The 27,900-nt window shown below is 40.2% G+C and overlaps 1 protein-coding gene across 5 annotated transcripts; it reads left to right on the forward strand.

Moving 5' to 3' along the window:
- Positions 1-1,992: 1,992 nt before the first annotated feature.
- Positions 1,993-27,835, forward strand: INTS8 (integrator complex subunit 8). Of its 5 annotated transcripts, none has more exons than XM_049821119.1 (27): positions 1,993-2,211; positions 3,720-3,894; positions 5,946-6,086; positions 6,977-7,048; positions 8,176-8,227; positions 9,243-9,425; positions 9,924-10,031; positions 10,752-10,907; positions 11,373-11,473; positions 12,908-13,049; positions 14,213-14,283; positions 14,430-14,605; positions 15,498-15,631; positions 16,266-16,376; positions 17,068-17,269; positions 17,820-17,941; positions 18,998-19,182; positions 20,660-20,693; positions 21,354-21,410; positions 21,494-21,555; positions 22,640-22,758; positions 24,626-24,729; positions 26,341-26,391; positions 27,001-27,074; positions 27,158-27,222; positions 27,326-27,369; positions 27,620-27,835. In XM_049821119.1, the coding sequence occupies exons 1-27, from the start codon at positions 2,082-2,084 to the stop codon at positions 27,734-27,736; spliced, it is 2,988 nt and encodes a 995-aa protein (XP_049677076.1). In that variant the 5' UTR covers positions 1,993-2,081; the 3' UTR covers positions 27,737-27,835. The 5 variants fall into 5 exon arrangements, with proteins under 5 accessions (XP_049677076.1, XP_049677102.1, XP_049677109.1 ...); XM_049821127.1 differs by lacking the exon at positions 1,993-2,211 and adding an exon at positions 2,683-3,090; XM_049821136.1 differs by lacking the exons at positions 1,993-2,211; positions 3,720-3,894 and adding an exon at positions 4,637-4,694.
- Positions 27,836-27,900: the final 65 nt, after the last annotated feature.

A 27,900-nucleotide genomic window follows, 5' to 3' on the forward strand; every position in this document is an offset into this window, starting at 1 on the left:
GATATTTATTAGAGAGACGTGGAGCAAAGAGTCAGTATGAGCCACTCCTTCGTGCCAAAGTCCTACACAGCTGGGCATTGGTTGTTCTTACAAAGTCATAAAAAATCAATATTGTAGCTATATTAACATATAGCCACATCTTGCTTAATGTAAATTTTTCCTCCTTTCTAAAGACATATGGTGTGGTAAGAAACTACAAAATCTCTTACATCTGGGGATATTACATATGTTGTTGCTGCAAATGAAAACTGCTGAGCCCCAGAACTCCAGTAAGGCGACTGTTCAAAGTCTTGAACTCTTAGAACACTTTCATGAAGTGCATATACATTTTTATTGTTCTTTATTAAGTAGTGTTTTCTGAACTTGGTATCAAGTAAAGCTTAGCATAATTACGGGTAAAATGCCTCTTCCAAAAGAGAGTAATTTGAACAATGTGCTACAAATAATGCTAACAGACTAACTATGATCTCCTGGAGGATTATTTCGTAATTCGTATTCTGAATTGCATCCATTTTACGTATGGATGCATTAAACAGTAACTCAGGAAGTTTGAAGCGGTAGATAATTTTTTTTCCCCCTCAAATAACTGAAGACACAAAGTAACAAGCATGACAGAAGATAACAAATTGCACTGTAGTCAGGACGTGTAATGGACTTGTGTCTTCATGGAAGATGAGAAAGAGGAAAGTTCTTCTCTCTCCTTGCGTCACTTGTAGCCAAATGCCGAATGTTTATGGCTGGCAGGTCACTGTCTAGCTACATAGTTAGATGGTCCGAGACTAAGAAAGGGCCACACCGGGCACTAGTTTGATGCAGTATCCCCAGTCGTGGCTGTTGAGTAGATGAGTCGCAGCCCCGTAGGAAAGGAAAAACCACCTAGTCGCTTACAGCAGTGACTGGGGCAAAAGAGATTTGTGTTGTGTATCTACGTTGAAAACTTGCTGTGCAGCCTTTGTGAGCTCTTTCCTTGGTAAAATATTTGAGAAGTTCAGCCAAATGACTGCAATAGTTAAAAGCTTCTGCTAGTCATCCTGCCTCTCCCCCAGACGTTGACATCCCCGGAGCAGGGATATCTGCAAACCCGAGAACCAGCTCCCGGCTGGTTGCAGCTCAGAGCGTGGCAGAGTCAGACGCGGGCTATGTGAACGTGGACGTCTGAGTAACCCTGGAGGTAACTGCTTGAAAGGGAGTAGCTGCTTCTGCCGCTTGATTTGAATCTGCCCTTCTTCACGGATCGAGGCCTTAATTTCTTTTTCTTTTCCCAAGGCGTTAAGGTGTGCGTGGGCAGGAGGAGGATGCAGGATTAGCCGTGTTACCCCCAGGCTGAGCTGCGGGAGCCTGCTCTGACCGCTGCAGGGGCCCGGCTCTGAGCACTCTCTTCTTGCCATCTTCTTTAGGTAACCGCTAGTCACCGCACATCAAATAAATGTATTTACCGTTGCTTAATTAAGCAGCAGCAGGGGAAGGGAAGGAGGGAGCGGTAAGGCACGGGAGGATTTAGGAGCCTGTCGCTGCGAGGGTGGGTCGCAAGAGCCACCTCTTCAGGTGGGGCTGGGCCTCGGGCCTCACGGGGGGTGCCACTACGGGGACACGGCCACTGGTGGACACGCAGATGGAGGGAGGGCTGCCGTGGTGCTGGGGGCGACGAGGGGCGCCAGCGCCACGGTGGAGGTGACGCCCGCCCACGCCCCCACCCATTTCGGAGGGTTAGGCTGTTCTTCCACCGGGTTCCGCGCCAAGCCGCGACCCCCGCGGCAGCTAAGGCGGAGGCCAGCGGGGAGGCGACCGGGCTGAGCCCCGACCGGCCCCGCGTCCCCACAAACGCCATCTTTCCCGCCCCGCCGTGGTGGGCGGGGCCTCGCCCGCGGCACCGCCCCCGGGCAGCCCTACCGGCTGGGGCCCCACGGGGGGGCGGGGCGGAGACGCACGTAGCCCCGCCCCCCCGCCGCGCAGGCGAGGGGGGGGGGGGGGGGGCGGTGGCTGGCGGCCATCTTGTTGCCGCTGCCGCTTCCTCCGGGGGAGGGCGCGAGTGGCGCGGCTGCGGGTGGTTGCGGGGCTGCCGTCGGGGCCGGGCGGCAGCGATGAGCGCGGAAGCGGCGGACCGGGAAGCCGCCACGTCCAGCCGGCCTTGCACGCCGCCGCAGACCTCCTGGTTCGAGTTCCTGCTGGAGGAGGCGCTGCTGGAGCAGCACCTGCAGAAGCCCTCTCCCGGTGCGTGCGCGCGGCGCGGCCCTGCTGGCGGCCGCCTCCCCGCGGCCTTGGGCGCGGCCTGGCGGCGCTCCTCAGGGGCGCCGGGGAAGAACCGCTCGCTCGTTTCCCTGCGGGCCCCGTCCCTCGCCGCTGCGGCCTGCAGCTCGGCCGCTGCCTCCGCCTTCCCGGGGCCCGCTGCTGGCGCTGCCGGCCGCGCACCGGCGCCGCCTCCCTCGCTCCCTCCCTCCTTCGCCTCCCCCTCGCTCCCTCCCTCGCCTCTGGCTTCCCTCCCGGCGCTGCTAACGCGGTGGCCGAGGAGCCCCCGCCCGAGGGGTTGCGAGGTGGGAGGGTGGCGGTGCGGAGGGGTGTCTGCTGGCGCGGGGCTCGTAGGCTGTGGTACCGGCGGCTGCGGGGGGGCGGGCCCGGGGGGCGGGCAGCCACGGCGCTGCAGCGTTAGTTAACGCGAGCAGCGGTGCGTCTTTCCCGTTTCACATCAACTTTCCTGTTTAATAGCTTCGCTTCTCCGTCTTTCCTGTGTGGTAGATGACTCTTCCTTTCGCGTACGTGAATTTTGCTTGCGGAAATGTTACAAGCTGTTAATTTTCGCAGCGTGAAGCTCTGTTCGTAAAAAATCATTACAATTTTCAGCTGTTCTTTTCCCATTAAAGTCTTGCTAGTGCCGGAAACTAGAGTCCTCCTAAAGGTTCAGTGCTGAAATTGCTGTCTTCTTAGACCTGGAACGAATAGAAACCTCGTCTGATGTATTATAAGAAAGTGACCATATTTAAAAGTAGATGATCTTTTGACGATCACAAGTGGGAATCATCTTTTTCGGTACCTGAATACTACAAGCAGGTGGAGGAAATGGGAAAATCTGGGACAGCATTGCCTCTGCAAAGAGTGAATTTAAGCATAGTCAGGCTTTATCTTTGTGCTTAGATCTTACACTGTTGTTTTGCAATTAAAAATATTGATTCATACTAGTTTTATGTTTCACAAAGTTCAGTGAGAGTATAATAGTTAAGGTTTGGCTTCAGTTTTTCATAACAGCTCAAAGGTATTGGAGAGACTGTCTTATTGTAAGGGAGAGATTTGGGGGCTTTTTTTTTTTTTAAATCAGTCTGAAAGTATCTTCTAAATGTATTCAAGTACCTGCAGTTGCTTCTAAATATATTTTAAAATATAGAGGAGGCTTACAACTAGGTATGTATTTTTACAATAGCAAACTTGTGATTTCAATAGGCACCATTTATTTTCTGTAGATGCAAGCACTGAAACGTAGTTAATAAAAAACAGGGGAAAATAAATAAAAGATGAGAGTGTGGTCAAGTAAATTTGAAGGTTAAACAAAGATATGTTAATGGTATGATTTGAGTCAGCATAAGCGAGATAACCTTTGGGATTAGAATCTGCCAGGTGACAGTGTCAGCTGTATAAATGACAAGGAGATAAGATCCCTGTTCATAGCTGCAACATGAAATTAATTTCTGGGCTTACAAAGAATTTGAAGAGTGGCTGTGTTTCTGCAGATCCACCACCTGTACAGCTGATTGTCCAGTTCCTGGAACAAGCCTCGAAACCATCAGTGAATGAACAGAACCAAGTCCAGCCACCACCTGATAACAAAAGAAACCGCATTTTAAAACTTCTTGCTCTTAAAGTTGCTGCTCATCTGAAGTGGGATTTGGATGTATTGGAGAAAAGGTATAGTCTGTACATCTTCATCCTGAAATTAAAACTGAAGTGGCTTGAGATCTTTATTTTAACAAAAGGAAATGTGTCTTGCTCTCTTTTGTGACGGAGTCTTCCTTACATTAAGAAGAGTCTCGGGTGTGACAACCAAAATCAAGTTCGATTTCATCTGTGAGTTAGAAAAGGGTTTTGATAAAGGCAACATCTGTGAGCAAATCAATATTGTTCATAATTTAGAGAGGAAGAATAGTGGGTCTTAAACATTAAGATCTGCACATCTAAACTGTATAAAGATGAATTTTAGCTTACGTTTTCTTCAATGACAAAACTAGCTTAAGTTTCCCCATTCTGACATGCTTGAAGTTGGGAGGTCTTGCTCCAATTTTGTTCATGTAAAGAACTCCATATATCGGCAAACTAGATCACTGAACTGACTGTGGTTGAAATGGACAAACTCCTCCTTTGCATTTTTCCTTTGAATTTTTTTTAACTCAAATGATTTCAGCTGCTGAAAGCTGAGGCAGGATTATCGCTTGCCAAAATACCTTTGCAAGATACCGCACAATTGCAGAGAATGAACAGAAACCTTTATTGTGGTTAGTTGTGAAATACTGTATGGACAAAAGTATCTGGTATCCAATAAGGGTTTTTTATATATACTTTAGCTTTGAAAGCAGATGTATATGTGTGCAAGAGTGGTTTTGGGGTTTTGGAGGGGTTTTTTTTATGGCTGCTTCTCTTGCAGGAGGAATTTGTACTGACATTTATTCATGGTGTACTTTCTGTCGATTAGTACCTTTACTTCTTAAAATGTAGGTATAATCCTGATTCAAAAATCAGCCCTACTGTATGTATGACACTATTGGACTGATTCTGTTTTGATAGGATTGTTTTGTCCATCTCTGGTGGTTTTTCTGAGAACCAATCTGAAGTCATTTCAACTACTAATTTAGCATCTCTATATAGTAGTTAGAGTTCTTGCTCTGTTAGCTCATGCAGCCTAAGATTGTTTTTAATTAAGAAACATGCATTTGGTTTTTAACTGATTATACCAAAAGGTTCAGTCATGGTAGTTAAAAAGGAATAAAATAACAGCTTGAGCCAAGCTTTTTTCTAAAACTTGTGCTGTTATAAACAGTTGAATGATGTTCTACTCTTGCCAATGAGAACAAGATTCCTGGACCTCGCATAGTAAAAACAGGGCTTGTCAGTTTAAAATGATAGTTTGATAACAGACCTGGAGTCTGATATAACACAAGACCTAAAAATTGTTAAACAGGAATTCTGGCTTTAGTTGCTGGAAGTGTAGTTTCACTGGCTGTTTTCAATGCTGGTTGCAATGAATGCAAATTTTTCACAAGATGAAAGGTACTCTGGCTGATGACTTCCGATTTCAAGTAACGTCTAAATTAGTAATGGTGTTTCAGATGTGTTAAATTATACCTCAAAAGCTTGGATTTATGCAGTCCAGCCTGCATGCCTTCTCATTTTATCAAGGAAGGTTCTGTCCCAGCTAATGTATATTTTACATAACACAGCTTACAATGCTTTACAGTGCTTTATTCCAGTTCCTAGTTTTAGCTTCACTGTTTGCTAGTGGATGCTGCAGAAAGGGAGATAAGCCATGACAGCACAGAGAAATGTTCCCTTTATGTGAGTGAAATTCCATTTGCAGTGGAACTGTCGTTGTTTACCTTCTGGAAGTATGATCTGGGACTACTTTGAAAAGAATTTCTTGTTACCTGGGACCTGCTGTTAAGGGTGACTGGATTATTCTGAGAATGTGTCTGTGCGGACTACTGCACTGGTGCATAGTAGTAGTTAGCTGTCAGGGCAACCTTCCACTTGGGCTTAATTTATGCTGCTAATGCTGGTAACTGCTTTACATACCTGACCTAGAATGCCATCTGATACAAAGCATTTCATTATGCTAAATAAACATACTACCCTTACTTCCATAGGATGTTAAGTAGTAATATAGTACTGAACAGTAGTGTATATTAAACATTCCAGAAGTAGGATTACTATATGAAGTATCTGATTCTCTTGGGTTTTTTTAATAGCTTGTCTGTTCCTGTATTGAACATGCTACTGAATGAACTTCTGTGTATCAGCAAAGTTCCCCCAGGAACTAAACATGTGGATGTAGACCTGTCCAGCTTACCCCCAACCACTGCAATGGCAATACTACTCTACAACAGATGGTAAACTACTTTAAGGCAATAATCTTAAAATCATGATAGAACAAAGCAATGTTTTCTTCTCTATATATACTTGTACATAGAAGGAGAAAAAAATCTCAAAGTAATAATAATTTTGTGATCTTGAATTTAGGACTGTGAAGATGAAGATGATCAGGGGGCTGAGCACCTCCCCTATGAGGACAGGCTGAGAGAGTTGAGGTTGTTTAGCCTGGAGAAGAGAAGGCTCCAGGGAAACCTTTTAAGTGGCCTTCCAGTACTTACAGGGGGCCTACAGAAAAGATGGGGAGGGACTCCTTATTGGGGAGTGTAGTGATAGGATGAGGGGTAACAGTTTTAAACTGAGAGAAGGTAGTTTTAGATTAGATATTAGAAAGAAATTCTTTACTGTGAGGGTGGTGAGACACTGGAACAGGTTGCCCAGAGAAGTTGTGGATGTCCTGTCCCTGGAAGTGTTCAAGGCCAGGTTGGATGGGGCTTTGAGCAACTTGGTCTAGTGGAAGGTGTCCCTGCCCATGGCAGAGGGGTTGGAACTAGATGATCTTTAAGGTCCCTTCCAACCCAAACCATTCTATGTTTCTATGATTCTGTGATCTACAGGTAGGTTATAGGGAGGAGCTGAGTCTGAAAAGCTATTGTACAGCTGGTTTTGTTCCCTTAAAAAAATAGTCAACGGAGTAGTTTTAACTGTTACCTTGTAAAGGTAAAAATCTTGCTGTCTTCTAGCTTTTTATGGACATAAGAGCATTTCTTAAATACTAGATGTGCTCTTGAGTAGAGGATGTATTCTAATGGTATAATGTATCTGAAATGATAAACTGATATTTTTAAGAGGCATGTAATCTGCTTCTGAGGCTAATACCATTCTTTGCTTAATTTTCTCCCCTATGTAGGGCCATAAGGACCATCGTTCAAAGTAGTTTTCCTGTAAAGCAAGTGAAACCTGGTCCACCTCAGTTAAATGTGTAAGTTACAGGTATCATTCGTTTGGGTTTCTTGTGTATTTTGTAATCAGAAATTTAATTTCTAAGTGGATTAAATCATGTTAATAACATACAGTTGCTCAAAGTGGCTAGTTGTAGCAGGGAAAACTTGCATTTATTTCAAGTATATTCTTACTTTCCTGTCAGACATGCTTGATACGTATATGTACTTGTCTGTTGTTCCACTTTTTTAATAAGTTATAATATCTGTAAGTTCATAGGGACATGAAAAATCATGGGAGAAAGGGAGACAGCAATTTGCCTAGGCAGAATGCTTAGTCTCTAACTTAGGGTACATTTCTTGCATCCTGTTTTAACTTATTATGGTTGTTTTATTATAGAAATTTGCTGCATTATGTATGGTAACCTGAGAAATAATGAAGTATTTTCATTTGCTTCATTAGGCAATAATCTGTAATTTGAAGTCAGTATTCATTTTGCATTCTAGAAGTTGTGTGGCTTTAGTTACAACCTGTTCTTGGAATTGAGTTTTATGTTACAAATTTCTCCCATAAGGTTAGAAGTATCTCAGTGGTACTTTTCATGTGTTTTATACTCTAGGCCATACTTGTTTGAGAGAATCTGTTAAGTACGTTGATTAAAAATACTACTACTACTCCTCATTTTACTATAAATCTCATATTGTTCTATATATATCAGAGTCTGATCCTGAATCAAAAAAATTCTGTATGGGGAAACAATTTAAAAATACTTTTAATTTTTATGTAAACACATCAACACACTTCTGCCCCTGACACATGCTTGAGAAGATTTAAATAGTGAAGCTTCAAGAGGCTTGAGGCTGTGGAAGCTGATTTTGTCATGATAGTTTTGCTAATATTAACAATCTGATTTTTAAAGATAAAAGCAATGAAAACTTTGTAGCTTCCATTTTATTGAACCACGTTCTCATCCAAAGCTATATTGTCATTATGTAATTCTGTATTTGAAATGTAGATACATAAGAACAGTCAGTTCCTGCATAATGATGTTTAAAATGTAATTAAGTAAAACTTACTATGAATGAATTGTGGTCTAGAACATGAAGTAAAATAATATGCAGGTTTGCTTTATAATTGAGATCTTGACCTCTTCTCTCTCTTTTCCAGGATGAACCAGATGCAGCAAGAAAAGGAACTAACTGAAAATATTTTGAAAGTGGTGAGACTTTTTTCCCCTCTTACTTTTGCTTGAATTTACATGTAAATATGAATGGACAGGAAATAAACAATTGCATCACAGTTTTGCTGGATTCAGTACATTTATATTTGCCACTTCTAGTATTTGCTACAGTTCCACTGTGTGCATTTTAGACAGTGTTGTCTCTGCAGTGCATGTAGTATGGAATTTGCTGTGTGTGATTGAAGTATTGTTTCATCAGCCCTTCCTTGGAGCCATATGAATTGAGCAAGCCTCTACAAAGTCAGTGTGTGATTAGTAATTAAGACCATACCATGCTTGAGCTGCAAAATCATATGGCAGCAAAGTTCAACACTTAAATCCTTCTAAAAAAAAAACTTTTTAGTAGCTGAGTGTTTTCTGTATGTAGCTTTCAACATAATGCTAATTGTGCCTAAAGCCTTTCCCTTTGAGAGAAGCAAGAAAGAGGAAGAACAAACCCTCTACTTTCATAAGTAGCCTAGCTCATTTTCCAGCTCTCGTACTACTTGGAATCAGTCAATGAATTGGTATTATACATTTTCTACAATTTTTTACTTTTTCATATTTTTTCAAATAGATGAGCACGAGTGATGTTTAACTGTTCTACCAATTCATCAAAATTTTTGAAAAAATCTTGCTGTTCACGTAGAAGCTAGGTTGGTTTTTTTTTAGCTGTGAAATAAGAACTTAAAATTTACCATCTGACTGTTGCATAACTTAATGCTCCAAAAATGGACAAAAAGGTGTAGGTGAAATAGAAAAATGTTTTGTTTCAATTGGAAGTAAGGGTTTGATTCTCTTTCTCTTAGTACCTGAAACTGAAGTAGAAGTCAGAAATTTCTTTATTGTACAAGAAATACAGGCACAGATTCTACATAGCAATAAGACAGATGTATAAGGACAATTATTTTTACTATTCTTTTACTGTACTGTTACATTTCTAGAGTTAATTTAAACCCACTGCTGAACTCAAAACCAAGATGTTAATTTTTTCAATGCATTTGAACTATTACAGTTGAAAGAACAGGCTGCTGATTCCATCCTGGTCCTAGAAGGAGCACTTAAATTAAACAAAGATCTTTATGTCCACACTATAAGAACTCTGGATTTATTAGCCATGGAACCTGGTATGGTGAATGGAGAAACAGAGAGTTCCACAGCTGGACTGAAAATCAGTGCAGAGGAGATACAGTGCCAGGTAGCTTACGTTCTATATTCAAGCTTTCAATTGATATCTATTTCTTCAGACAAAGTGTGAAGTAATATATTTGAGATCAATTGCAGTATTTTTCTATTAATATTTTCTATGTTCTTTTTTTAATGAAATGAGATATTATTGACTTCATTTTTACATTATTGGAACTTTTTTTCAACACTAAATATTGTTGCTTCCCCTCAACCCCCTGAGTAAAGCATTATATGGCAAGGACAGCTTATTGCATTGTTCTTAACGATTATGTGGAAATCATTCTGTAATTTTGTAATGCTTATGCAGAATTATTTGTATTGAGATCGCAGTTAAAGAGGAAACAGTTGACGTATGTGGGGAAAGGTATGCAGTGTACGTTAGTACATTAGATAAAACTAGGAATAGTTTATAAAGTACGTGTAAGGTTTGAGCTGAAATACTTAATCTTGACTTAAAATGTTATATAGATTTCTAAGAAAATATGTTTTATATCAATGCTGTTTGCAGGTTTGCTATGATTTGGGTGCAATCTATTTTCAACAAGGATCTACAAATCCAGCTGTTCATGAAAATGCTAAAGAAAAGTTTTTCAAAACAAGGGAGTTGATTGCAAAGGTAGTGAGTGTTTTAATTAGCATGTATGTTCAATTCTTCTAAAAAGACTTGTCTAAATTATTGCTTGCTTCCTTTAGCAATTTAATAACTGTTATGGGTACACATGTTTTTTAAAGAAACTGCATGGGATTTTGACAGCAATTTTTCTTTTTTCACATTGTGCCTTGTTTGAAATTTTATTATTCAGCTGCAATATATTGCTGCTTTGTTCTATATTTTGTAGTGCATATTCTCTTACACAAATTGTATTGATGCAAGAATAACATCTCTGGTGCTAATATTAACTCGACTGAAGAGTACATTCCATGTCTGTTGTGGTATTTTGAGTGTGGTGATGTGTTTCTGAGGAAGATAACCATACAGGACTTCCTATTCTTTTTTTATCTTACTTTCCCTTGGAAATCGGATTGTCTATGTTCTGACCTTTTAAAAAATACAACATTTTAGTTTACAGTTAAGGTATGCTTCCTTTTTTATTTTGCTTCATATTTATATTCCCAAAACTGCAAAACTCAGATTTTTATTTAAATAGACAAAACATGGTCTAAGCTGTGAAGAGCGCATATAAAAGTATGCTTTTAAAAAAAGTGTGTACATGCACATTCTTTTGTTGTTTTGTTGTTACTTGGGGAATTGTGAGTTTCTGTTTTCTGTTTCTGAATTAAGCTTATGTTTCATAATATTTTGGGCACTAAGATTTGATTAACTCTTACTTTTCAGAATGGTTCATCATCACTTCATTTTACCATAGATGAAGAACGGTTAGCTGGGTACTGTCAAGCTTGTGGAGTTCTTACCTCATCTTCTGATGATGCATCTCAACAGGCAACTCCTTATAGTCAAATCCATAGCTGTATGAAATCTGGCAACTATCAGGTAGGGTGCCTAAATAAACACACATATATTTGAGGGTTGGGTTTTTTTTATCATTCCATGTGGATGATTCCACCTGAACTGATAGGGATTTTAATAAATTTTAGTGTTCCAGTTAACCATTAACATACAGTTTTAGAACACACGTATGTGGGAATATAACCTGATACATATTAGATTAAAATATCTTGGATTCCATACAATGTAAATAATTCCTACTAGCTGATGTATGGAATTTTCAGGTAGAATCTAATTCTTTGGGTTTCAGGGAATGTTGCTGCTGAGATGTGCAAGTTTGGGGTTTTTTGATTCTCTGACGAGAGAGAACTTTGTTGTTTAATGAATTTTAGTATTACATATGGGTGCAAGCTGCTTTGGTTAGTTTCATCATTTTTACCAGATAGAAAATCACTTTATCTGTGTCTTTTGCTTTATCCATTGACTATTCCAACTGTGTTTGTGTTATAGGACTTAGTGAAGATATTCCTTGAAGATAATCTAGCCCTTAGTTTACCTGTTCAGTTCAGGCAATCGGTGCTGAGAGAACTCTTCCAAAAAGCTCAACAAGGGTGAGGCATTAAATAATGATCTGTTCAATGATGATGAAAACCAATTTTCATGAGTTATGTTTTTCATGGACAGTATACAAAATCCTTTAACAACAAATTACTTGCATCCAAGAAACTTCAGCCTTTATTTCTGTTAGCAATAGTCTGAACTACGTCTTCCAACTAAGGAGCTACGTTGTGATGTATCTCACTGTGGCCTTGTATGGGAAAAATTTAATGAGTATTAACACTTAATTTTACCACTTTACTGATTTATTTTTTTTTACTTATGTCATAACTGATCATATATATGTGTGTGTATATATATACAAATTTATAACTAAGTCAATGCCTCTTTAGAGGTCTTCTAAAACTTGAAGTCAAAGCTGGTCAGGCTAACCATACAAAGCAGTAATATTGTAGGAGATGTACTTCACTGGGAGCACTGGCAGTGTAGTTACCTGTGATTAGAAGCCTTGGGTGCTGCTGAACTAGTCCAGGGCTGAAGGACTAGTATGGTACATTTATAATAAGGAAAAAATTTATAATAAGCAGAGAGAATTAGGCACATTACAAGGGCAGCTTGTGGATGGCTCCCAACTGAGAAATGCTGAGCACATGGCTGCACCCAAAATTCAACCTTCTGTGGAGCTTAGGCACTTGAATCAGGGCTATACATCTCCATATAATGATGATGATAATTCTTCTCTGAAGGGAAGGTGCCTACAAGTATTTCAGTTGAAGAAGTGAGAGAGGCTCAGTTCTACAAACATGTGTGTGAGGAAAAAGAAGTATCGATGGTGACAGCCTCTTGTGTAAAACCTTAGTAGTTACTGAACTCAGCTTTCGCTTCAACCAGAGAGGAGTCAAATAAGCATCTCTTAAAAGAGGACCTTAGAGGCTGTAGCTTAGCACTGTCTAGGGGTGTTTTCGTCTCTGATATGGCTGATACGGAGCACCTTCAGTGATAAGTACTAGCCAGATAAGAATGGAGGAGCACGACTTTACAATCTAGTCAAGGCACACAGAGAAGGATTAGGAGAAGGAAGCCATAGATTCTGGTTATTTGTTTTGATTTTTGTCCAGTGATTGTGTATTCTGAGATGCATAAATACTCCTGAAGTCTTTTGGGCTGTCAGGCATGCTTGCCAAGAAGCAATGCACCTTTGTGTCAGTCACACTGCTCTAGCTTGAGTTCCAGTGGTGCTCAGGTTGAAGTGATAATGAAATCTGCATGTGAAACAGAGTTGTGGGCAGGGAAGGAATTTTCTTTTAAAGAAAGTGAGGTCCTGGGTAAACTGAAGTAGATCCTGAGTAAAGTTTTTCTGAGGGTGGTCTTGGGCAGAGGTGTATGCTCCAAACTTGTCTTGGGATCTGTCACCTGGAGCTTTGCTGTGATGCCAATTCTGTGTTTGTCAGAGACGTTCTGTGATTTTGGGTTTTGTGTTCGTGCAGCAATGATGCTCTGGATGAAGTTTGTTTCAAAGTCTGCGTGTGCAACACAGTCTGTGATGTATTGCAGGGTCGAACCATTGATATTCAGTTTTGTCAACTGTTCCTGAAACCCAGTAAAGAGAAAATAGACTTTCTCCTTGAGGTAAGAAATTACCTGAAATTAGAAGGGGAAATGGTATTTAGTGAGATATCTCCTTCCCCATATAACTGGATTATTATTGCAAGTAATGCTCAAATTTCTGAAGCAGAGAAAAATACTTTGTAAGGTAACTTCTCAAACTTTATTCAACTTCTTCACACTCTGTGATAGTCTTGCATCTATGTTCATAGCTGCATGTCCATCTGTTGGGGAGGAACCAGTGTTGACCTGTTGCTTCAGCTTGGATTTGAAATTGCTGCTATTCCTGACATCATTAAATTATATAGAGATATTATTGAACGTTTGTTTTCAAGGAACAAAGAAGCAAATTCTCCAAGACAGAGAGAGGTACTAGAAAAAGAAGTACCTGTTGAAGAGGACTGCTTTCCCTTACCAGCTTTGTTGTAAAAGTTAGCATGTCATGAAATGATCCTGAGTTTCTGTATGTGTGAGACCTAAACTGTTACCCTCAGTGAAGCTTTTTAGGAAACTTATTGCTCAAACTGAACTTAATCCTTTTGTTGCTTTGCTGTTCTCTTCATATCTTCTTTTCTTGATTTGAGCCTTTTGCTTGTCTCTTCAAGGATGTGGCAAAAATTCACTGACTGTACTTCAGAGCAAGTAAAAGCTGTTCCATCAGCTGCTCATATTAAGACTTAAACATGTTTCTCAAAAAGAAAAATTATTTCTTGCAAGCTGCCAGTTGAATTCAACTATCTAGTTATTTTTCAACTGCTGCTTTTTTTAAAAAAAAAAAACCACCTGTTAGTCCTAGTGAATCTTAGGTTTTGTACTTAGAAATGTTGGTTCATTTTTAAACGAATGCAAAAGGGCTTTGTTATGTACTTGATCTTGTGAGGCTGACTGATACTGTGGCACTTGGCATCAGCACATCTAAATATCAGAGGAGGAGGAAAAAGGAATGTGAATTGTGATCTGAAGGAAGATCACAGTTGTCTGAAACAGGCTGTCTTGTGTACAGGTTGCAAGAAATTCTGATTTATCTGTGATGGCTACAGTGTTTATCAGATAACTTTGTTGCCTCTTTTGAGAGAGAGGGTTACTGGCTGATACTGAGAGTCAGAAAACTGGGCAGTAACACTGTCTGTAACTAAATATTTAAAGTGTTCCAAGGCTGCTTAATTATATTCTGCTTTCTTTCCCAGGTTTGTTCAAGATCAATAAACTTGGAAAATGCTTCTGAAGCACTGAAGAGAAAAATGGCAGCATTTCTCAAGTATGTACCCATATTAAGATAACATGAATTTAGACTTTATAACCAATATAATACAGGACAATGGACAATAAATGTTTTGAGAACTTTATAACTGGAAAAATAAGCAGATTCTTCCTACTTGTGTATTAACTTTTTTATTTGCTTAGAAACTTGTGTTTGGGTTTGGAAGATCTTCAGCTTGTCTTCATGATTTCATCTCACGAGCTGTTCATAAAACTGCTGAAAGATGATGAACGGAAGCTGCTCATTGATCAAATGCGGAAGAGATCTCCTCGAATCAACCTGTGCACAAAGCCTGTGACTTCTTTTTATGATATCCCAGGTAATTTTCACAGCATTTCCATTAACTTACATGCAGGCAGTTACCTGTTTCCATGCTTGAGGTTACTATGTGCAGGTCAGGTCTCAGAAAAAGTTTAGAGAGAATGTTTTTACAGGGAATACTTCCCATTTTTAGTTGGCGAATGTCCTACTTGTTCAAGAAAGTGGCTGTTATTTGCTTGTATCTCAACTGAGTATAATAGATATGCTCAAATGAATGTGTCCTAGCTGACCAAGTGAAAGAGAGGTGTGGCAGTTAGTTTGAACCAAATCTGGCTGTGGCAGCTGTTCCCAGAAAAAGCACCCTGCCTCTGGACTTATACCAGTACTAATGCTCCTGTGACTATGTGGTGAGCTGGACCAGGGATACCATCTGGACAAAGTTTTAAACCTACCAAAGTGAAACACAGACTTTTTTGGCCAGTTCATTTCCCAGATATAGCTGGCTGGCTGTGCAGCTGCACAGGTCAAAGCTAACATAAGAGGTGCCAGATGGTGACTGGAGCTGGAAAGAACTTAACCTTTCAGCTCTAATACAGTCTTGCATTGACTTAAGCCAGTTGTGAAAAATGCATGTTTTCACTAAGGCAATATTGGAACACCTTTTTTTGTGCAGATCTTGAACCTATTGCTTTACTGTAACAAGGGTAAGGGTGTAATCAGAGCTGCTGGTGTGAGAAAAGGGGGCATTGCAAGCAGTCCTTTAGGTCAGGGGAGCTGGGAAGCTAGTACAAGGTGTTTGTGGAAGGGCACGAAAGGATGTATGGGACCTATGAAAGCATTGATGTATCTGCTGTTCTTGCTGTGTTATGTTTAAAGTGTTATATACTAAAGAAATGTAAGCATCTACATTAAGAAGGAATGCGCTGGAGACCTAATTGCTTTTCTTCTAGCTTCGGCAAGTGTCAATATTGGCCAGCTTGAGCATCAGCTCATATTGTCAGTAGATCCTTGGAGGATTCGCCAGATCTTAATTGAGTTGCATGGTATGACTTCAGAACGCCAATTCTGGACAATTTCAAATAAGGTAATTTATTTCATGTGGTCATGAGAGTGTGTAATTCAAGGACTGGTTAGGTATCATACTGCAGTGAACGGTAAACATTTTGTCATAGACCCTCAATGTGATCCCCCCCCCCCCCCCCCCCCCCCCGGCATAATGATGGTTTAATAAGAATGACGATACATATCTAAAGTCACATTCTCTGTGAAAAGTATTACAACAGAATGTATAAACTTTGTTTTAAGGAATTACTGACTGTATCACAAGCTTTCCTTGTGAGAAAACAAATTCCTGTAGCTTTTGCTTTCAGTGTTCTGACTAGTTAGCAATATTATTTTAGTTTAAATTCCTGTCATTAAAAGCTGGGAGCAGGAGAGAGGAAAAGGGTTTTTTAAGTAAAGATTTCTCATATTTTTGTGGGTTTTTTCTCCCAATTATTGCATATTCAGAGTATGAACAAAGTAGAGTAGCTAGCCATTTTTATTGTACTTCTGTGTAAGCAATACATTACTTCTGATTAGATGTAAAAATTAAAGAGTTGGAACTTAGATATCTGTCAGTCACTTTCAATATTTGAGTTTTGTTTATAATGTTTTAAGCAGCAATGTGAATTCTAAAACCTGTTTCTGTGCAAATGTCCTATGTATTTCTCTCCCAGTGGGAAGTACCAAATGTTTACGGCAATGTTATTTTAGGAATCAAAGACAATCTGACTAGGGATTTGGTCTACATCCTTATGGCGAAGGGATTACACTGCTGTGCGATTAAGGTGAGCAACCCATCTGAAGTTACTGGTTAGTTAGTTTGGACAATGGAGTTTTAACAACACTGAAAATATGGAAAGCCCTTTTTGAGAGAAAGAATTGAAAAATTGGGAGGTGAGGGAGATGTAGTAACAAGCTCTGTTATCATATAATGGTTAAATATTTCTGTCTCTCAAAGTTCCATCAGCAGAGCAGGGATAATGGCTTTCCAGTGAGTTGGGCCTGAAGATCATTTCATTCATATGAAGTTTTGATTATGATGTACTAAATCATGTGGCATCTAAACCCAGCAGTGATTTGACTTACTGATATGAAGTGCTGTTCTTTCGACTGTTTTGCATAAGGAATTTATTGGAATGCTCTTTTATTTTCCTTGTAATTGACAATACTGTAGTTTGCTAAACTACAAGGTAAAGCCAAACTGTACCTAATAATGCCAGTAGTTACTTCTGGTATGTTTTTGCTTAAACTTCTTGTTTTGTTTGAAAAATCTCGAACTGTTGGAACTGTTAAGCTTAATAGCAAGTCCAAAGGCCTCAAAAATGTAAATAGTAATTGTGAGATGCTTGAGCAATGCTAATGATAATGGATGCTGAGGCCAGTTCAGCCAGTATAGAGCTGAATAGCACTTTAACTCTTAGTCTTTCCCTTATGAATCCATTAGGAATCATTAATGCATATCCTTTTTTATTGCAGGATTTTGTCCATGCAAAACAGCTTTTTGCTGCTTGCTTGGAGCTGGTGACAGAGTTTTCTCCAAAACTCCGTCAAGTCATGCTGAATGAAATGCTGCTTCTGGACATTTACACTCATGAAGCTGGAGCTGGTGCTTCTGGAGAACGTCCTCCTTCTGATCTTATAAGCAGGGTCCGAGGATATTTGGAAATGAGAGTACCTGGTAAGTACCTTGCTGTCTTTCCTGGGATGCAGTAAAGCACAAAGCTTGAGAGAAAGGTAAAAAAAACCAACTTTGTATTGTAGATATACCATTTAGGTGTATAACTGGAAAAACAATAGTAAAGTTTGACACTGGTTTTAGTGAGACTTTAGAAGTTTGATTAGTTTTAAGAAGCTGAAAATGAGAACAGCAACATCATTATGCCTACATATTGCTAACTCTGACAGTTTCTGTTTAGTGCCACTTAAAGGACTTGAACAGGATAAACATAGCTGCGTTTTTACCTGAAAAGTTGTGCTAGTTGTTAAAGGAGTCCACATGGTTTCACACTAAGGGAGTAACATAGTACTGTTGTGGTTAGAGGAAGCTGTTGTTGCTCCTAGTTTTCGGATGTGAGATCTCTTACAGGGCTAAGCATCGTGTTTTTCTGTGATAGATATGGAACAGAAATGGCTAATTAGAGGGAATGGGTTTTGCTTGTTTTTGTGTTACACTGTGTTTTCTCAAAAAAAAAAAAAAAAAGTTAAGCAAAGAACCCCTTTTCTTCCAGATATTCCTCTTCGACAAGTTATAGCTGAAGAATGTGTTGCCTTCCTGTTAAACTGGTGCGAGAATGAGTATTTGACCATGCAAGTTCCATTACCTCTGGTTCAGACTAATCCTTATGTGAAGGTAATGAGTGCTAAGTCTCAAAGCCTTATCAAGCTGTAATCAACTTTTTCCTGTTGAAGTCTTTTGTACTTTTAAAAGCATGTACCCTTCTGTCTCAAGAGTGTCAAGTTTTGTGGCTATAATGAATTAAGTCTGGTGTAGAAGACAGCAGGGCTAAGCAACAAGTGTGTTTGACCATTGACAAAAGACAGGGAGGCTGTGCTGCAAGAACAGATGAAACAAACTGCCTCTTAGCCCTTGCTGGCTGCCAACTGAGGTTGATTCCATAAGCATCAGGCATGTGTGGTTATGATCCATAAGCTGATTGAAACCCTGTAGCACTTTCATGAAGGACTCTCCTCTCAGCTGGAACTCAGTCTAGATTCATGTATAAGAAGTGTACAGATCTCAGGCTTCATGTTTGGTTGTTTTTCTGTTCCTAAGACACTTGTTCTCCAAATGTGCTATAATGGTTCCATTTTTTTAACCCAACATCAGGGTTGAATTTCTGGGGACATTCAAGCGCTGCCTTTTTTGAAACTTTGTTTTCAAAATGGTTTTACGGCAATGTTTCTACTTCAAAGTCAGGCAGTAAAGCTGAATGCAGGTCATATTACAGGAGAGATTAATTTTTGGCCTGCTCTGCTTACCTGTGGTATTTCCTAATTTCCGTTTTGAGGTTCAGCTTTTTCTGTATAGCAGAGGGTGCCAGTTTCAATTCAGATTAATTATTATATGAAAGTTAAGGGAGTTCTAGGGTAGCCAGTCTTTGTAAAACTATATTTTATGGGGTTTGGGTTTTATGCAAATATATTTAAGTAGAGTGTAAAGCTTGTTTTCTGGAGCCTGTAGTAAGCAAATATGCTCTAAGGAAACTAACAGAAAAATCCTCTGTTGTTTAATTCCTGTGTTCCAGGTTCCTCCTCAGCGTCCTCTGCTGCAAAGTTTAGTCACATTGCTTTGTAGTTTGTAATTTAAAATCACTTGCGTAGCCATTTTAAATGCCAATAATTCCTTTGCTGTAGTCAATATTCAGACAAGCTGTAGTTACTGTGGTTTTTCTCTTGTATTACATAGCTGGGACAGTTGCTGGCTGCTACATGCAAAGAACTTCCAGGTCCCAAAGAAAGTAGACGGACAGCTAAAGACCTTTGGGAAGTAGTTGTACAAATCTGCAGTGTGTCCAACCAGCACAAACGGGGGAATGATGGCAGAGTGAGTTTGATAAAACACAGGGAGTCTACACTGGGCATTATGTACAGGTGTGTTTTCTTAAATTATTTTTAAGGACTGTTCGAATTGTCTATTTGACCCCATGTTCCATTCAGAAATTGTCTGGATTCCACTATCAGAGTGGTGGCAGCAGCTAAAGATCTCAGAGTGAACAATCTGCCCACTGGTGGTGTTGGATATTAGTGGTAATGTGTTGACTTTTTTCCTTTTCAGAGAAAAGGACTGTGTGGGTTTCAGGTCAACACACAGACACCAAAGCATGTATGCATGTGCTCCCATTATAATCAGTGTAGATCTTCCAGTAAAGTCAACGACATCTAGAGGGCAGTTGAGCTGACCAACTGGAGGTGTCTGCTTTACATCAAATAGAATTGCTCTGCAGAATCCATTGACTGTATTGGTTAACTACTTTTATAACTATTAAACACCTCACAGCATAGGTTTCTGTACTTAGCTTTAGGTTTCTGAATCTAAAGCTAAATGTTACTCAATCTTGAAATTAAATTCTAGTTCAGCTGAGATCCTGGGAAGAGGGAAAGGAAGAAAATATTCTTGACTGGAGTAATTTCACTGTCAGTTACCTAACCTCTGCCAGCCTTGGCCTTAACTGACTGATTGATTCAGGATAATTTGTCCACTCAGTAAGTGTTTTCAGCCTGTTCTTAAGTCCAAGCCTGATTATAAGTTGCCTAGTACAGTAAATTCTGGAATGTATGATTACATTGAACAGCTTTCCATGTTAAAAACTTGGAAAAGGTGTTCCTGTCAAACTAGTGACTGTTTCTTTGCTTTCCTTGACCTAATCAGGTTAATGTGTGCCCAAAGGCCAGCTGCTTTTGCTGATGCTGCTGTGGGATGGGTGTAAGAGGGTATGTGCTTGCTGTAGGTTTCAGTTGTATACTCTGGCAAGGAAAAGGAAGCAGTACAGGTGTACTCTAGGATGCTGAACGTTTTCTGACTCCTCTGATTCAAATAGTAAAGGGCAGTGACCCTGTTATGGAAAAGCAACAGTGAAACCTTTTCCAAACAGGCTGTGCTTGTCTGGATTGTTTTATGGTGACAATTTCTGATATGGCGTGACAAAGAAATCAATGTACGTTATAAATGATCGCTGTGTACCCTCTTCTGTAAGCCTGTAGGTCATTGTTGCAATCCTAGCTTGGAGAATCACAGTACAGTTCAATTGCTTTCCCTTTTAGAGTCAATGGTTGACTTACCACAAAGTGATTTTCATGCCTTTTATAGCTTGATGGAATAACAGATACCTCATTTAACCTGTTCTAAATGCAGAAGTAAAACTTGCTAGTGACTGTATTAAAAGTGAATGACCTGCTTGAGCATTTTCACTTACCTGCATTTCACCCTGCATTTGTAAACTTAAAGGTGAAGGCATATTTTGGCATGTGAAGAATTTGCTTTGCTGGCTCTCTTTTCCAGTGTATTAAGTTTGCATATATTCTCTGTTGTGGATGATTACTTACATGGGTATTTGTGTTCCTAATTTAGGAGTGAATTGCTGTCCTTCATCAAAAAGCTTCGGGTAAGTTGAGAATGTATTTTCAACCAGAACTTCCTTTTGATACAATATTTTTCTGGACTCTTCCTGTTAAATTCCAGGAAATCTGACAGCTATGTAGGTGTTTTGTATGGCTGAAAAACTTCTGCATTCGCTATACCTGCCATACAGCAGTGTGGAATAACTTGCGGAAAAAAAATCCTGAATTCTGACAGTGGAGATCTGTTAACCTTAGGAGTATATTTTATTGCAGCTGTCATGAAGCAAAGCATTCCTTTTGGAGGGAGAAGGAAGCTGCTACTTGCATTATAATAAGCAGCAGAAGAGGAAGGGAAATTGTTTATTGCTTGTGGATTTGTAAATGCATAGAAAGTTGTAGTATACCTACCTTAAGTTTGTTAGGCAGTAGCCACAGAAACAACATAAAGATGTGTAAAACCTAAATGAAGTCTATATCCAAGGAGTTATTCAGGAAAATCTGAAGTAATTAAAGACTTTCTACAGAAATTTTCTCACAGTATCCTTGTGTTGCAGGATTCTTGACAAAATATTGCCCTGTTTCAATGGGAAATTATAATGAAGTCAGAACTTCCTACTTTAAATCTTCCTAAGATAGCTTTAAATCTTAGGGAAGAAAGTGGAGTTTTGTTAGTTCATGGGAGTACTATCTTTTTTTCCTTACAGGAACCATTGGTTTTAACCACAATACTGTCCTTGTTTGTCAAGCTTCATAATGTTCGGGTTAGTATATATCATAAACTTCTTACTTGGTTTTCTTGAAATGTTTCTCTTTGTAATTTCTCCTACCATCTTTCTTCTTTTAGGAAGATATTGTGAATGATATTGCAGCAGAGCACATTTCCATCTGGCCCTCATCCATCCCCAAGTAAGATGATAAATAAAAATCCAATTCTCAAAATTTGCATTTACATAATTGGTTTGGTTCCAGTTACTGTGTATTAGTTATGGTGTGTTAGTGTGATTTTTGCCATGTAAGGGCATCACTGACCCCCATTCTGTTTGTGGGCAGATAGGTCTGATTGCATGGAGGTTTTTGGTCCTAATTTGATGGTCCTGCTGGAGATGCGGGTACAAGAAACTGAGGGATTTTTTAGCCGTGTGCTCTACTGAACTGTATAATACTTCAATATGAAATAACTAATATTTTTTGAGGTATGTTTGAATAATTACCAAAATACTAAGTGGTATGGGATATGTATTGATTTGTTCTGGCTGGATTGAACTGTATTTTTCCAATGAAGTTCAGAGGCTCTGTGGGGCTAGAACCTCACTGTTTCAGATTTCGTGTATGCATCGGGAGAGATGACTCTTGTGAGAGAGAGTGAGTGTAATGCTTAGTGTGATTAATCTGTCTTTAATTGGTCTGATTGAATAGTCTTATTGTTACTGATGTAGACTTCGGTGTATAAGGTCAAGCAGAAGAAAGTTGTTTTCCATGTTACCAGAATTCAGCAGTAGGGTGAGAAAAAACCATGTTTTTTAAAATGGAGTTTCTACATGGACTTTGGGAAAGGTTGCCCAAGCAATATGCCAAACCATTCCAAGCCTTCCTTTCCAGGCTAGTTCTGCAAGTTTCCAGAGATTACCGTCTGTGGCCATTCATGCAGATGCTGTGATAAATTTATAGTGGTTTCAGGTGTTCTTTTCAAGCTTCTTGAAACTGGGAACATATACTCTTGCATAGAACCCTTTTATGGTATCAGCCACCGATAAAGTTCTGACTTTTTGTCCAAGTCTGTGAAGGGTGTATTTGTTCTGTCATGTGTACTGTATTGGAACAATTCAACAGTAGATTTAGTCCACACTAAATCTTCTCTGGAGCTATTTTTGCTTGACACTTAATGCAAGGTGCTTTGGACTTAAACTAGATCAGAAGTCAGATTAGTGTTTAAAAACCCAAAACAATCATTTAGGAATTATTTTTCTTCCTTTTTTTTTTTTCTCTCTAGTCTTCAGTCAGTGGACTTTGAAGCTGTGGCTGTTACAGTAAAAGAGCTCGTCAGCTATGCATTGACTATCAACGCAAACAACCACTTCTGGTTAATTATTCAGGCAGATATTTATTTTGGTAAGTGAAACCAATGTCTATTTTTAGCATGTGTGTAGGGGTACCTTGCTTCTCTGAGATTTGCTTGACATAACCCTCCTTGGATTTTCTCTTATGAAAAGAAGCTTAAGTGATATATGAGTTTAAAATCTTCAGATGCAGTAATGTAGGTGAAGTTGTCTGGGAGGTTGTCTAGTCCCACAGAGAGACTGAGCTTTCGATGGGTCATGCGGACTTGCTTTTAGGGTAAGGGAAACTTTACTGTAAGAGTCATGAGTCATTGTTAACTTTACTTTTTTAGTGCAGTTGGTCCTTGAGTGGTATAATTACTCAAATCCCTAACATTGGAGTCTTTTATTAAGTGAATGGAAAGTTGTGTGAATAGTGCTTGGTTTTAAATGTGGAGATCAGCTTCACTGGAGCAGAAGATGAGCAGAGTGGAGAGGATCTGTGTTATATACGGAAATGTCTAGGATTTGTAAATGAGGAAACCTGAACTCCTGATCTGGTATTGGTTGTGATAGGAAGCTCTTCCTTATCATTCTGTTCTCACCTAATACTTCCCAAGTACTTATCCTTGCTCCTCAGCTGGGAGCAGCCCGTAGAGTTGGGATGTGAAGAGTTTCAGATCCTGGGCACCACAATATGCACCCAGACTGTACCAGGGTAGCAGTTGCCTGGGGAAATCTTGCCCAGTCTATATGATACTATGCTTTGTTAAATTATTCCACAATTCAGAGTCAGTTCCTGCAGCTTGCTTTCTAGTGTGAGTAAAGAGAGTGCAAAGAGGTAGGTGCTGAAGAGTAAAATTTCAGAAAATAGCCAGACAAGTACAGTACTATCTGTTGTATGTGCTGGAGAAGGACATGGTCATAGCCTTCCTCAAAGGTAGTTGGGCATTTCTTCCACTTAAATTATCTGTTGAGACGACTCTAGTGAAATTTAGCATTTAAGCCAGATGGTTCTTTTCTAGTGATAAAACAGGGTATGTGCTGTGCCTCTGCCATCTACTTGCTGGTGCTTTGGGCTATTGCAGGAGGCAAGGTACATGTTTACAAATCTCTGGGTTTTGGCTGGAAGGATGTCTGTGGTGTGCAGTAAGATGTAGTGCAGAAATCTGAGCCTGCTGCTTCCAAAGGAGACAAATTTGTCTAGAAGATGCTTTACAACCCTTGGGGTGAGGGGAGGGATCTTAATCCGGTGTTTAGTGCTGTCACCTTATATATGGGAGAGTGACTCAGGGTTATAAGCTGGCAGTATTCACCACTCATACAAAGCGGAACAGCATCCCAGAAGGAGGAAGTTTATGTAGGGAGCCTCAGAAGCTGGCATCTGAAAGGGCAATGGTTGGAGCACTCCTGGCATGTGTCAGGTCTGTATTTCAGAAGCCGTGTGGACAAGCAGACTGCCCTTGCCACAGAGCCCCTGAAGGCTGTCTTCACATCGGTTCAGTAAGAACTTACTGGAAGTAAAACTAGTGCTGAACCATGAGATGTGTGTGGTGGCATCAGCTGGCCCTCTAACTCATACCAACTAAACTCCTTCACTACCACCCACTGTGCTAAGTTCAGTGAAGGCAAACTTCTTTTCCACTCTAAGGTTGATGGGTTTAAGATCAAATACTTGAAACGTAAAAAATGATTCTCAAAAGGCAGAACTTTGCCTGTGTTGCTAGTTTTCCTGATTGTGTAGTTTTCTATCACTGTTTTACCACCTCCTATGTGTCTGTGCTTTTTAAACAATGATATGCAAGTCACTTTCCCAGTAGAATTCAGCTATGAGATATGTGTATCTACATAATTCTATAAACACTTGATCTGTGTCTTAGAAATAACTCCTGTGTTTACTTTTAAGAAGTTATTTTGTGCTCTTTTTTTTCCCACTGCAGCAACGAATCAGTATTCAGCAGCCCTTCACTATTACCTACAGGCAGGAGCTGTATGCTCAGACTTCTTTAATAAGATGGTACCACCAGATGTGTACACAGACCAGGTGAGTTAAAATGGGATTTAGATGTACAAAAATATCTCTTTGGATTCGGTCAGCATCCTAATTCTATGTAGAGACAAAACTGCTCAAGATACACGTATTCCTGTAGCCTGTAAGATTTTATATCTTGGTGCATTTTAGGGATATGAATCCTCATAGGTCTGTTTTTCTTTGCTTGTTGCTTGAAGGCCATAGAAAATCTGAAGCTTCTCCTTTGGTGAAGCACAGAAGGCTTTTCTGCTAGTTCATAGAGGCTGAACGTGCAGAGCTAGCCACTGGGAAAGCACTGGTGTTGGACTCCAGTGCAGTGGTGAGCAAATGAAAAAGCCAAGAGTGCACACATCACCGTGTGGTGTGGCGAGGCGATCCCCCAGCATATTGTCCCTGCAGGGCTGCACCGTGTTGTGCCAGGCGGGCAGACCAGCTGCACTCGCTCTGCCTTGCCAGCTGTGCTGGAGCACTAACCTGAGCTCCCAGCCAGCAGAAATGTCCAGCTCCTGCTGTGCTTCTGGTGCTGGTGTTGCTCAGGTGGAGCCTGCTTGCTTCCACCCATCGTGCAGAGGAACATAAATGTGTTGTCTGAGCGCTTCTGAAATATTGTCTGCTCTAGCTAACACAGATGAGGGATAGGAGTATGGATCGCCTTAGCAGTGATATCCAGACAACATTGGCTCCTTTTCATGCACACACACTAGTGGTTTTTTCCAGACTGACAGTGAGGAGAGCTGCATCCCAGCGCTGTGCAAGGTTGCCTAGAGATGGGTGGACTGTAACTTACCATTGTCAGCGTGCTGGAGGTGTGGCACTACACAGCATGTACTTGTGTACTTTGCAAGTTGGTGTAACAAGTGGCTTGTCACTTGCAAGTGGGCCATGAGTGAGAACCCCTTAACTGTGTGTGTTGGGAGGAATCTTCAGTCCCAGCCACAGCATGTTCCAGCGACACCTTGCAGTCACTTTAACCTTTATCCAGGCATTTGTCTTGTTCATTAGGAAACCATTGTGTTACTTGTAGGCTGTGTTTCAGTAGGCAATAGGAAGGAACTGTCTAGACCCAGGGAAGGAGGTTATTTACGTACCCTGTCCAATTGCTGCTCCTTTTGGGTTCGTATGAGAAGTGAGACCTTCGGACACTGTCTGGGATCCTGAATGTTGACAGCCGAGTCTAAGCTGTGCCTAATGCTGGGCTACAGTGGTGCAGGAGCACCGGCTGGGACCACCGTGCTGTCACACAGCAGCATTGCTGCTCACCAGCACGTGCTCACCTGGGTGCAAAAGCTTTTGTCTGGGAACCTGCTTGCTGTTCTGGTCCCACCCAAGTCAGGCCTTTTCTGTGGGCAGCAGGTGATGAAGGTGAAGCTTCTTAACAGACCACAGCCTGGTGCTCTTAGAAGCATGGCTCTTTGTTCTGCAGCATGCATCATACCCTTGTGAAGTCTCTGAAGTAACGAAAGCTCAGTTGATGAGCTAAAATCCAGGAATTGTTGGGGGGGTTAGAAGAACGTAGATAGCTACTTAGCTGGTTCCTTGTATTTAGAAAAAAATAAAATTGCTGTTTGTGTTCCGATACTAGGATTTAAAAACTTGTGTTTTGTTTTTTTAACCATTCTGTAGGTGATAAAAAGAATGATCAAGTGTTGTTCTTTACTCAACTGTCACACCCAGGTAAGAGGTGAAACATTGCATTAAGTAAAACATTAGTTTATAAATACTTTGATGTTACAGGAGGGGGAGAGCTTTCTAAAAAGTAAAACTGAATCCAACTTTCCTTGTAAATGCAATCTGCAATAAAGTAGATTTTGTTGTTACTGTTGCTTCTAGGACACTAAAAGGACTGAAATTAATGAGTAAACAAACATATACTTGGAAATGTTGTAAAAAGTAGTAATAGTCTGGAGTTCCCAACACCTTGTTCTTCATGATAACCGCATGTGGCCGTTGTTGTTCAGTGGACTTGTTCATTCTCCAAGAAGTAACAAGGCTTATATTAGACTCTGATTTAAGAGCTGTTAAATGCATTTAGAAACCTGGAAGCTGGATTAGTCCCTTCAGATTTGAGTAAAAACCCTTTTCTTCCTTTCAGCTACTACTGATGTTGATATTTCAGAATAAGTTGTGTATGCTCTTGAAGTTTCGGTGCTCGGAACTTGCTTGCTATGGAAACAAGCACTTGATTAGGCCTAGAAATGGGGTGGGATTACTGAGGTGTTCTGTGGAAGATCTGTTTGTGGGGAATTAAAGCTGTCAGAATCACCTGTGAGTCTTTCCTTACAGGTAGCTATTTTATGCCAGTTCCTCAGAGAAGTAGACTATAAAACTGCATTCAAGGCACTGCAGGAACAAAACAGGTGCATGTTACAACAAAAAGTTTATAAATACCCATATGCAATATGTGAATGTATTAGATAACCCAATCTGTATTCTCTCTCAGTCATGATGCCATGGATTCTTACTATGAATACATCTGGGATGTCACCATCTTGGAGTATTTGACATGTATCCTTTCACTAGAATACCACTACTGAAAGCTCATACTGGGTGTTTGTGGCTGGAAAAAGTCTGTTTCCTACCCAAGTGTCTTTTCTTGACTTGCCCTCAGATCTCCACCACAAAAGAGGCGAGACAGACAAGCGGCAGATAGCAGTAAGTTAACACAGTAGTGGGATTTCCTCAGTGTGTCTTTCCCCCCCAAAACCATCTTTGAAAAGAAGTGCCACTTCCAGTTTTAATTTTGTTGTGTAACTCTTAATAGTCTGGATGGTGATGGGAGGGGGTTGTTGGTTTGGAGTGGGGTGGCATAGTGTGTTACGGAAATAAATCGCCCATTGACGTAGTGCTGAAAATGCCTTGTAATGAAACAGCTTTACTGTGATGTCTCCTCTCTTGTTTCAAGATAAAAGCCATTGGCCAGACAGAGCTGAATGCCAGTAATCCTGAGGAGGTCCTACAGCTTGCTGCACAGAGAAGAAAAAAGAAGTTTCTTCAAGCAATGGCAAAACTGTACTTCTAGGCTAACAGTGGAAGAGTATTATAAAATGTGTGGAAGTGAAAAAAAAAATCTTTCAAGACTTTATTTTTTTTAAATTCATTTAAATTTTTATACAACATTTACAGTCTAGTATCTTTCTTTTTAGAAATAGATGAAATCTTATAATAAACCCCTTATTTTTACAA

The sequence above is a fragment of the Accipiter gentilis genome, chromosome 2 (genome assembly GCF_929443795.1).
Source record: "Accipiter gentilis chromosome 2, bAccGen1.1, whole genome shotgun sequence".
NCBI classification, from domain to species: Eukaryota; Metazoa; Chordata; class Aves; order Accipitriformes; family Accipitridae; genus Astur; species Astur gentilis.